General features: G+C 36.9%; 2 protein-coding genes across 5 annotated transcripts; both read left to right on the top strand.

The window, feature by feature from the left end:
* The first annotated feature begins 983 nt into the window (after nucleotides 1-983).
* Nucleotides 984-6,063, top strand: LOC138319201 (2-amino-1-hydroxyethylphosphonate dioxygenase (glycine-forming)-like). 2 transcript variants are annotated; one of them, XM_069262180.1, is made up of 4 exons: nucleotides 984-1,258; nucleotides 1,766-2,369; nucleotides 4,642-4,867; nucleotides 5,837-6,063. In XM_069262180.1, exons 2-4 carry the CDS (start codon nucleotides 2,226-2,228, stop codon nucleotides 6,043-6,045), a joined length of 579 nt encoding a protein of 192 aa, XP_069118281.1. In that variant the 5' UTR covers nucleotides 984-1,258; nucleotides 1,766-2,225; the 3' UTR covers nucleotides 6,046-6,063. The 2 variants fall into 2 exon arrangements, with proteins under 2 accessions (XP_069118281.1, XP_069118280.1); XM_069262179.1 differs by having other exon boundaries at nucleotides 1,759-2,369.
* Nucleotides 6,064-7,627: 1,564 nt separating this feature from the next.
* LOC138319202 (2-amino-1-hydroxyethylphosphonate dioxygenase (glycine-forming)-like) lies at nucleotides 7,628-11,640 on the top strand. Of its 3 annotated transcripts, none has more exons than XM_069262184.1 (4): nucleotides 7,628-8,543; nucleotides 8,646-10,044; nucleotides 10,424-10,649; nucleotides 11,362-11,640. In XM_069262184.1, exons 2-4 carry the CDS (start codon nucleotides 9,904-9,906, stop codon nucleotides 11,568-11,570), a joined length of 576 nt encoding a protein of 191 aa, XP_069118285.1. In that variant the 5' UTR covers nucleotides 7,628-8,543; nucleotides 8,646-9,903; the 3' UTR covers nucleotides 11,571-11,640. The 3 variants fall into 3 exon arrangements, with proteins under 3 accessions (XP_069118285.1, XP_069118283.1, XP_069118282.1); XM_069262182.1 differs by having other exon boundaries at nucleotides 7,628-9,388; nucleotides 9,870-10,044; XM_069262181.1 differs by having other exon boundaries at nucleotides 7,628-10,044.

The raw sequence follows: 11,640 nt of genomic DNA, 5'->3' as shown, positions 1-11,640 counted from the left end.
TATGAAAGTTTGTTATCATCACTCTAAATGCAAAAGATGGGATGCTGCGTCTGTGTACTGAATCACATCCATTGCGCCAGTCTCCAAACGTTCCTTCAGTTGGCGGCTGTTGATTTTTCGGTACCGTTCAGCTCTGGGTCTGGTTTGTCCTCCGGCTGCGAGTTGGATGTGGATGCGCGTAATCTCGTTGTTGGCCTGGATTTCCTGGAACACACGGATGATGCTGTAGATATTTGGGTGGGAGTGTTCAACCTTCTTCTTGAGTTTGTTGTACCATCCTTCTACATGGTTTGTTATTCGAGGGCCCTTGGTCTCAAAGTGGTTCCAGAGTGGTTGGTCGCGCTCTATCCACTGTGTAATGACGAAGTATTCAGTTGATGGACCCAAACCATCAGGTGTTAATTAACATAAGTAGCAGTGAGAACAAGCCAAATTAAGTCAGAGTAATCAAATAATTAAATCAAATTCAATCGCACATTATTGTATTATGCACATAATTAAATAGATAAATAAAATATATTGCCATCATAATAAAAATAATGTCCTATAATGTAATTCTCTAATATGTATTAATTCAAATAAAACATCTCTTTATATTCTCTGATTTAAAATTCAAAACTATAAGACATCTCCTTATATATAGTACCACTGTCTTCTATAGACTTAGCTGATGAAAATGGTATATGATATGTAAATATTGTTTAAATAATTATGAAATTAGATAACTTTAAACAATGTGTAAAATCCAGGTAATGTGGGAAAACACAGGTAAAATCCAGGTAATGTGGGAGAACAAAGGTAAAATCCACGTAAGGGATATGTGAAGCAGACTATAACTGCTGTCACAACATAACTGCACCTATGTTATTATAAAAAAGTGGGAGAAACAAGAACACACCGTTTAGAAGATGCATTGCTTTTGTGTCATATTTTCAGACAATTTTCATCTTGAAGGGGGCGTTTTTCATTGTTTTTGTGTGCCCGATATCACTTCCGGTGACGTAGGTTGTCTCAATTGGGAGTTGTTTTTTTCGATTGTTGGTTGTTTATAATCAAGATTTAGGTTACAACCTCGAGACTATGTTGAAACCGGATACGGGGGCGTTTGTACATTGAGGGGCACATAAGCTGTATTTTATGCGTTCCGTTCACGCTTCAGCTGGTTGGTTGTTAATATAATAACCATAGTCAACAACAGCTAGGTACTAACTACACGGGAATCAACATAGTCGTCCATCTTTTCAACATCAAGAGTAATGTAAGTAGCATTTCTGGATAGTTACTGGTAGTCCGGTATAGGCTGTATAGCATTGAAACATGTAACATTGCACTTAAATCTCATAAGAACAGTCTAAGATGTATCCTAGCATACGTACGCATCACAGTACCAGTCAATGCAAATCGTAAACACCCAATCAGACTGCATTGTTTTTGTCGCAAACATGCAAACGTATGTTGAACAGAAACGAGTATCAATTCGTCATGTTTGGGCAGCTTGTGAAATTATCATTAATCTGTTTCATTCGGTATACTGATGTAGCTACTGTTGACCACTTTCCCGTGACTAAAGAGCAATCTCTGCCATCTTGTATCTCGAGCACTTTAATCGGCTTGTATTCAATGAGTGGTCATAAGGTCGGGGTCAGCTGAAAGTGACAAGCGATTACAGATTCGTATCGCAGTACCTTCAATTGTCCAGGTGCAGTACCTAATAAACCGAGCCACGAACTGATGATTTGTGATCTGGGTTTTATTTAGTTTACAGGGAAGGCCAGCTCTCCTGAACAACTCCACCACAGCCGGTCCCAGTCCCTTATTGAGACAGGAGGAGGTTTACAGTCATGTGGAGAGGTTGTAATTGCACCTTGGCTATAAACAACCAATAAAGCAAGCTTTCCTGAACCTTGTTAGCCTACAGTAAAGACAAGCTCTCCTGAACCTTGTTAGCCTACAGTAAAGACAAGCTCTCCTGAACCTTGTTAGCCTACAGTAAAGACAAGCATTCCTGAACCTTGTTAGCCTACAATGAAGACAAGCTCTCCTGAACCTTCTTAGCCTACAATGAAGACAAGTTCTCATGAACCTCCTAAGCCTACAATGAAGACAAGCTCTCACGAACCTTGTTAGCCTACAGTGAAGACAAGCTCTCCTGAACCTTCTCCCGTGTACTATTCCAGAACCAGATCAATACTGATCTTCTGGCATATCTGAGACGAGTGTTGGCGATGGACGTGGAGGCCACAGTCGATACAATATTCAATCTTTATCAACGTCATGGCAGTGATGACTATATTGGCGAGCCGGTCAGTTTAACTGAACATATGATTCAATGTGCCTTACTAGCGGAACAAGATGGTCAATCGGAAGAGGTACAGTAAATATGATTTTAGTCTGAGGTATTTTCATTACTTCTTTGATTCCAAACATGTGCATGTATTCAGCAAAATAGAGATTTTGATTGAATAAGCATGTACATAACTCAATACAGATATATTAATTAAATAAACATGTACTTGACTCCATACAGAGATATTAATTGAAAAAACCATGTACTTAACTCCATATCGAGATATTGATTAAATAAACATGTACTTAACTCCATACAGAGATATTAATTGCATAAACATGTGCTTATCAACATACAGAGATATTGATTAAATAAACATGTACTTAACTCCATACAGAGATATTAATTGAATAATCATGTACTTAACTCCATAAGAGATATTGATTAAATAAACATGCACTTAACTCCATACAGAATTATTGATTAAACAAACATGTACTTACTCCATACAGAGATATTGATTGAATAAACGTGTACTTGTCTTAACTTCATAGAGATTTTTATTGAATAAGCATGCACATAACTCAATAGAGAGATATTGATTAAATAAACATGTACTTAACTCCATATAAAGATATTAATTGCATAAACATGAACTTATCTCTATACAGAGATATTAATTGAATAAACATGTACTTAACTCCATACAGAGATATATATTGAATTAACATGTACTTAACTCCATATAGAGATACTAATTAAATAAACATGAACTTATCTCCATACAGATATATTGATTAAATAAACACGTACTTAACTCCATACAGGGATATTGATTGAATAAACATGTACTCCATACAGAGTTATTGATTGAATAAGCATGTACTCCATACAGAATGATTTGAATAAACATGTACTTAACTCCTCACAGAGATATTGATTGAATAAACATGTACTTAACTCTCCCCCCAGAGATATTGATTAAATAAACATGTACTTAACTCCTCACAGAGATATTGATTAAATAAACATGTACTATACTCCATTCACAGATATTGATTAAATAAACATGTACTCCATACAGAGTTATTGATTGAATAAACATGTACTTAACTCCTCACAGAGATATTGATTAAATAAACATGCACTTAACTCCTCACAGAGATATTGATTAAATAAACATGTACTATACTCCATTCACAGATATTGATTAAATAAACATGTACTCCATACAGAGTTATTGATTGAATAAACATGTACTTAACTCCTCACAGAGATATTGATTAAATAAACATGTACTATACTCCATTCACAGATATTGATTAAATAAACATGTACTCCATACAGAGATATTGATTGAATAAACATGTACTTAACTCCTCACAGAGATATTGATTGAATAAACATGTACTTAACTCCTCACAGAGATATTGATTAAATAAACATGCACTTAACTCCTCACAGAGATATTGATTAAATAAACATGTACTTAACTCTCCCCCCCAGAGATATTGATTAAGTAAACATGCACTTAACTCCTCACAGAGATATTGATTAAATAAACATGCACTTAACTCCTCACAGAGATATTAATTGAATAAAAATGTACTTAACTCCTCACAGTGATATTGATTAAATAAACATGTACTTACCTCCTCACAGAGATATTGATTAAATAAACATGTACTTAACTCCTCACAGAGATATTAATTGAATAAAAATGTACTTAACTCCTCACAGTGATATTGATTAAATAAACATGTACTTAACTCCTCACAGAGATATTAATTAAATAAACATGTACTTAACTCCTCACAGAGATATTGATTAAATAAACATGCACTTAACTCCTCACAGAGATATTAATTGAATAAACATGTACTTAACTCCTCACAGAGATATTGATTAAATAAACATGCACTTAACTCCTCACAGAGATATTGATTAAATAAACATGTACTTAACTCTCCCCCCAGAGATATTGATTAAATAAACATGTACTTAACTCTCCCCCCCCAGAGATATTGATTAAGTAAACATGCACTTAACTCCTCACAGAGATATTGATTATATAAACATGTGCTACACTCCATTCACAGATATTGATTGAAAAAACATGTACTCCATACAGAATTATTGATTGAATAGACATCTACTTTACTCCTTACAGATAAATTGAATGAATAAATATGTACTTAAATTGAACATGGCAGTGACAGCCAACAATATCAACTGTTCGTAAGTTACCCAAGAGTACATCTCCAGGTCATCTCCCTATTAGGCCTACAAGAAGCGATTAATTTTTCTGTGACCCGTTTCTTGATTGTTAATGTTATTTATTTGATCGTGTTTAGGTAGTGCTAGCAGCCTTCTTCCATGATATCGGCCACCTAGTAGGAACTGAAAGGGGTAAGGAAAGCATGGTTACTTCCGGTACCAATCTTGGGGCCAAGGACCACGATAAAGTAGGAGGTCAGTTTCTTCGGGACCTCGGATTTCCCAACATCATATGTGACCTGGTACAGGGACACGTTCAGGCGAAGCGCTTCCTGGTGTGGAAAAACAAAGACTATTACGACAGTACGTTTATGTACGGACAGGTCGCATAGATAGCTATGAACAATAACAATCTCAAAAGTAAAATACATATACAAAGGAAAGTCCACGCCGTTTGCGAGAAAATTAGCATTTTCATTATTTTAGACACAAATAGGCAGAAGGATACAAGAAATTATGAAAGCTGACAAAGAGGAAACGTTCACTTCTAACGAGCGACACCCATCAGATAATCTAGAATAAATACCTTTACATTTTTGCTACAACATTATTAAATTGCCTTCCTATTTATTAGAGCGCAGCTCTCTGCGCGGCCGAAGGCTGCGTAGAGCCAAGCTCTACTAACCACAACACGTGTGTGAGCATATAGATTCCAATACATTCCAGTAGCCTACCCCTTGGACTTTGGAATCGTGTCCCGCGGGAAAAGTCTCGCGCCTCCTTGTAGGCAGCCATGTTTTAATTCTCGTAATCAGCACGGCGAGATTTGAAATTTTCTTTACTAGACGAAACGTGTTATCTGGATACGTTTTAAAATTACTTTAACTTACACATATACAAGAACAACGCAACAAATGTATTGGTCAAATATATTATTTACTCTGTATGTTCTCAAGCGCACGGCGTCAGCAGTGACGTCACAAAACCTGACGCCACAGATGACGACACTGATATTCCCGCGTATTTTTGATAACAAATGTGGCATATTGCCAAGTTTTCTCCGCATCTGATGAGATTATATCGAATTCTTTCTAACTATTGATATCCTGTGTATGTCAATGAAATATATTTTATTGTTAATCTCGACGAAAAATGTAGACAATACAAATTTATGATGATATATAATCCTGTATTTACATGACATGGAGCTGCGCTCTTCTGAGACTTTGCCTTAAATTCATATTATGTATGCATTTGAGAAGGTAACTAGCGGCCTTTAAAGAACATGTATGAACGATATACTGTTATCTTGTTTTATTTATTTTCATTTAGATCTGAGTCCTGCAAGTCGGATGACACTGGAGCACCAAGGAGGAAAAATGAATGACGAGGAGGCCATGGCTTTCCAGAGCAATCCACTTTTTGACATTATCATACGCATGCGCATATGGGACGAGGCAGGGAAAGATGTTGACGTTTCCGGTGTCCATCTGGATAAATACAGAAAACTTTGTTTAGATTACTTGAAAGGCATCAATTAAATGTTTAGCTTATATAGATTTCAATTTAGTTCATATAAGATTGTTTATTCGTGAATTGATGGAGTTTCAAAACAGTTGATATCAATGATACCTTATGTAACAAGAAACATTCAGTTGCATCAGCGGCTCTAGAATATTATTATTTTCGAGTCGGTTAGAACACAACTCATTCTCATGTCGGTTAGGACATAACTCATTTTGCTGTCGGTTTGGACATAACTCATTCTCATGTCGGTTAGGCCATAACTCATTTTCCAGTTGGTTAGAACATAACTCATTCTCATGTCGGTTAGGACATAACTCATTCTCATGTCGGTTAGGACATAACTCATTCTCATGTCGGTTAGGACATAACTCATTCTCATGTCGGTTAGGACATAACTCATTCTCATGTCGGTTAGGATATAACTCATTCTCATGTCGGTTAGGCCATAACTCATTCTCGTGTCGGTTAGGACATAACTCATTCTCATGTCGGTTAGAACATAACTCATTCTCATGTCGGTTAGAACATAACTCATTCTCATGTCGGTTAGGACATAACTCATTCTCATGTCGGTTAGGACATAACTCATTCTCATGTCGGTTAGGACATAACTCATTCTCATGTCGGTTAGGACATAACTCATTCTCATGTCGGTTAGGACATAACTCATTCTCATGTCGGTTAGAACATAACTCATTCTCATGTCGGTTAGGACATAACTCATTCTCATGTCGGTTAGGACATAACTCATTCTCATGTCGGTTAGGACATAACTCATTTTGCTGTCGGTTAGAACATAACTCATTCTCATGTCGGTTAGGACATAACTCATTCTCATGTCGGTTAGGACATAACTCATTTTCCAGTCGGTTAGAACATAACTCATTCTCATGTCGGTTAGAACATAACTCATTCTCATGTCGGTTAGGACATAACTCATTTTCTGTCGGTTAGAACATAACTCATTCTCATGTCGGTTAGGACATAACTCATTTTGCTGTCGGTTAGAACATAACTCATTCTCATGTCGGTTAGGACATAACTCATTTTGCTGTCGGTTAGAACATAACTCATTCTCATGTCGGTTAGGACATAACTCATTCTCATGTCGGTTAGGACATAACTCATTTTGCTGTCGGTTAGAACATAACTCATTCTCATGTCGGTTAGGACATAACTCATTCTCATGTCGGTTAGGACATAACTCATTTTCATGTCGGTTAGGACATAACTCATTCTCATGTCGGTTAGGACATAACTCATTTTGCTGTCGGTTAAAACATAACTCATTTTGCTGTCGGTTAGAACATAACTCATTCTCATGTAGGTTCGATTATAGCTCATTTTCATGTCGGTTAGGACATAACTCATTCTCATGTCGGTTAGGACATAACTCATTCTCATGTCGGTTAGGACATAACTCATTCTCATGTCGGTTAGGACATAACTCATTTTCATGTTGGTTAGGCCATAACTCATTCTCATGTCGGTTAGGACATAACTCATTCTCATGTCGGTTAGGACATAACTCATTCTCATGTCGGTTAGGACATAACTCATTCTCATGTCGGTTAGGACATAACTCATTTTCCATAACTCATTTTCCAGTTGGTTAGAACATAACTCATTCTCATGTCGGTTAGGACATAACTCATTCTCATGTCGGTTAGGACATAACTCATTCTCATGTCGGTTAGGACATAACTCATTTTCCAGTCGGTTAAACATAACTCATTCTCATGTCGGTTAGGACATAACTCATTTTGCTGTCGGTTAGAACAAAACTCATTTTCCTGTCGGTTAGAACATAATCATTTTCATGTCGGTTAAAACATAACTCATTTTGCTGTCGGTTAGGACATAACTCATTCTCATGTCGGTTAGGACATAACTCATTTTGCTGTCGGTTAGAACATAACTCATTTTCCAGTCGGTTAGAACATAACTCATTTTGCTGTCGGTTAGAACATAACTCATTTTCATGTCGGTTAGGACATAACTCATTTTCCTGTCGGTTAGAACATACTCATTTTCATGTCGGTTAAAACATAACTCATTTTGCTGTCGGTTAGAACATAACTCATTCTCATGTCGGTTCGATTATAGCTCATTTTCATGTTGGTTAGCTCATAGCTCATTTTCATGTTGATTAGATTATAGCTCATTTTATGTCGGTTAGATTATAACTCTTTCTCATGTCAGTTAGATTATTGTTATTATCTTTATTTCCTCCAAAATTGAGGATTACATGAAGAATGAGATTTTACATGAAGACAATCAACAAAACAACAAATAGATATTTACAGAATATGTACAAGTCAAAGTCTAACAATTAGTAATTAGTTGATATTTAACCATAGCAATAAAGAACAGCATTTATGCTTCAAGTGATAAACCATTTAACAGTCGTAAAGCTTCAAGTGATTAAACATTTAACAGTCGTAAGGCTTCAAGTGATAAAACATTGAACAGCCGTAAGGCTTCAAGTGATAAAACATTTAACAGTCGTAAGGCTTCAAGTGATAAAACATTGTACAGCCGTAAGGCTTCAAGTGATAAAACAACATTGAACAGCCGTAAGGCTTCAAGTGATAAAACATTTAACAGTCGTAAGGCTTCAAGTGATAAAAAGTGAACATCCGTAAGGCTTCAAGTGATAAAACATTGTACAGCCGTAAGGCTTCAAGTGATAAAACATTGTACAGCAGTAAGGCTTCAAGTGATAAAACATTGTACAGCCGTAAGGCTTCAAGTGATAAAACATTGAACTGTCGTAAAGCTTCAATTAAGTGATAAAACATTGAATATTGAACAGCCGTAAGGCTTCAAGTGATTATACTTTAAACATTAAACAGTTTAACAGCCATTGAACACTCTACCACAATCAGTTTTAACTATGTATTATTGTAACGTTGACCAAGCATAAAACCTGCGGAAATGACTCAAAAACGAAGTTACTACTTGACGTTGTTGGAACTAATGTCTAATATCGGGGACGGATGGTGTTCATCTGTCGGATGGATGATTGGTTCTGGCTCAAAACTGGCTGTAATCTGACCGTTATTTAGACCGTTACGTCTTATTACAATCCAGAGACATTTAAGGACGGCCTCCTATGTATGTGGTGTCTCGCCTGTGTGAAGTGCGATGTGCGTTTTTTGGGAGCCTACAAAAGCAGGAGCAGAAACTACCATTTTTATAGACTGTCAAGAAACAGAACTCATAGCCTTCCTCACACCCGAAGGCCAAAAGTGAGGCGGTGTCAATGGAGACGGCAGGAAGAAGCAAATTTGTAAGGTGGAAGAGAAAATAAAAATAGTCGCCTTTGACGATCATGCAACAGGTACAATCCTACAGGTAGGGTCTTAAAATTGTACCACTAAAGACTACATTTACCTGCCTATATTATCAGGCTTTTGTTTTGCCTAATACATAGACCTTTTACCATATTCTAGGGGGGAAACTAATAATATAGGCATATAATTAGATTTAGCGGGTCAAGTTTTTACCTGTGTCTGCATACCATGCCTTTATCATTACGTTGTCCTAAACGTACATACTTTATCATGTCATGTCCGTCTTGTTATGATATGAGGAGATAACACATGTGTTTATGTATACAGATGTTGGGTACCTACCACGTCACATAGCATTTCTTTTTTAACGTAAGGTATCATGTAAAGAGCTCTATTCTAATCTTAGAACTTGCTGCACATTTTTAAAGTTTGTAGTAGAATTTAAACATTCAAGGGTGTATTTTTAAGACGGAGATGCTAATCTGGCATATCTATTGATAACATAAGTTATAGCAACCTTGAACTGATTTACGATTATTAAGGATAAGGTAAATTCGTTGGCAAGACTTGGTCATCATGGCCGAAGTAGTGGTCGATGGAATATTTCGTTTATATGAAGAACAAGGTTCAGGAAGTTACTTGGGTGACAAAATATCTAAAACTGACCACAGCATTCAGTGCGCCATGATGGCAGAGAAGGAGGGCCAGCCAACTGAGGTATGTGAAAATCAAAGCACATGAATGTTACTTAGATTTATATAGTCTCTATCGGCCTGGCTGTACTCAGGCATACCAGAATACCAAAAACCTTCCATGAATGTTTAGGTCCTATAAGTTCCAATGTTGAAAAAACAATCTTTCATTAAATAAGCATATATCATATAGCCGCAAGAAGAAAAGAAATAATGCTATCCTTTCTCTGTTCAAGAGTAATGTATCGAATTTCATAAAATGGTGTGACAAACAGATTTGACATACATGTATGTCGTAGTGGTACACATCACATACATTTGTCGGTCAGTACCACCCGATATTTTCATGTAAAGCATTTACACATGGTCTGTATTGGAATAGGACAGAAATATGATTTTAACAGGTATTGTTGGCAGCCTTCCTCCATGATATCGGTCACCTGGTCGGGGCAGATAGAGGGTTAGAGGAAATGACATCCGGGGACGTCTGTCTGGGAATCAAGGACCATGACCACGTCGGAGGCCAGTACCTGAGGGACCTGGGCTTTCCCAACATCGTGTGTGACCTTGTGCAAGGACACGTTCAGGCGAAGCGCTACCTGGTGTGGAAAAACAAGGACTATTACGACAGTAAGTTTGATACACGACGTCATTGAAAAGTTGCAGCATCAGTGAGGAAATGTCTGATTAGCTGTAAGCTTCTCTCTAGTGATGTTGCAGTCTCGTCAAAGTCTCGTTTCAAGGATAAGCTCATTATTTCTCAATTTTTGAAAGTCGTTCTTCTTCATGGTTTGGCTTAAGTGTGAATACAATGAAAGTGTGTTTTATGTGAACAGTTGAATTAATGCCTTTCTAGCTAACACAAACCCCCAAGCGACTTCTCGATGTCACATCGCTACGACATGCTGGCGAAGACATCCAGCAATATAACTCATAATAACGAGGAATGACAAATAAGTCGTCAAATTTCAAAATTTCATGCCGGGTGTGAGTGTAAAGCCTGAACAAAAGCTGTCATGTTTTGAGATTATCTAGGCCAGGAAAAATATCACAAAGCCTTCTTTGCAGTAGGTAGACATCAGTGAATGATCAGACGAACCATTACACCAACACATGTGTTCAGTAGACGTACCTTTGTGCTAAAACAAAAGATTTAGATAGAACAACAATAACTATGCTTTCACTGGCATTTTATGTAGACAGCAGGATCCATTCTCACCACTTAAAGCGCAGGTTCTGCTTCTATTATTTAATATTAATTTGAAATTGAATATCTGGTTTTTGACATTACATTGCTAAAATGTGTTTGAATTGTGGTATGTGTCTATTTGTATACTTTCAGACCTCAGTCCGGCCAGTCGGATGACGTTAGAACACCAGGGAGGACAAATGACTGATGACGAGGCTAAAACATTCGAAAACTCTCCCTTATTTGATACAATCATACGCATGCGCAAATGGGATGAGGCCGGGAAGGATGTAAACATAACTGGTGTACCCCTAGACCGATACAAGGGGATTTGTAAGGAATACTTATCGAACAAAATTTGACCGATCAGATGAAGATCATTTACTGTTATATGTCGTCTTTATTTTCGATAAAATTATTCTATGAATTGAA

This window comes from Argopecten irradians, chromosome 3 (genome assembly GCF_041381155.1).
Source record: "Argopecten irradians isolate NY chromosome 3, Ai_NY, whole genome shotgun sequence".
Taxonomy (NCBI): Eukaryota; Metazoa; Mollusca; class Bivalvia; order Pectinida; family Pectinidae; genus Argopecten; species Argopecten irradians.
This window is presented reverse-complemented; position numbering and strand designations above follow the sequence as displayed.

Bases quoted from the DNA above. Each gene is read 5' to 3' on its own strand.
- LOC138319201 (XM_069262180.1), top strand. From the start codon at position 2,226: ATGGACGTGGAGGCCACAGTCGATACAATATTCAATCTTTATCAACGT. The intron at 2,370-4,641 runs GTACAGTAAATA...GATCGTGTTTAG, and splicing joins AAGATGGTCAATCGGAAGAG to GTAGTGCTAGCAGCCTTCTT. The intron at 4,868-5,836 runs GTACGTTTATGT...ATTTTCATTTAG, and splicing joins AAACAAAGACTATTACGACA to ATCTGAGTCCTGCAAGTCGG.
- LOC138319202 (XM_069262184.1), top strand. From the start codon at position 9,904: ATGGCCGAAGTAGTGGTCGATGGAATATTTCGTTTATATGAAGAACAA. The intron at 10,045-10,423 runs GTATGTGAAAAT...TGATTTTAACAG, and splicing joins AGGAGGGCCAGCCAACTGAG to GTATTGTTGGCAGCCTTCCT. The intron at 10,650-11,361 runs GTAAGTTTGATA...GTATACTTTCAG, and splicing joins AAACAAGGACTATTACGACA to ACCTCAGTCCGGCCAGTCGG.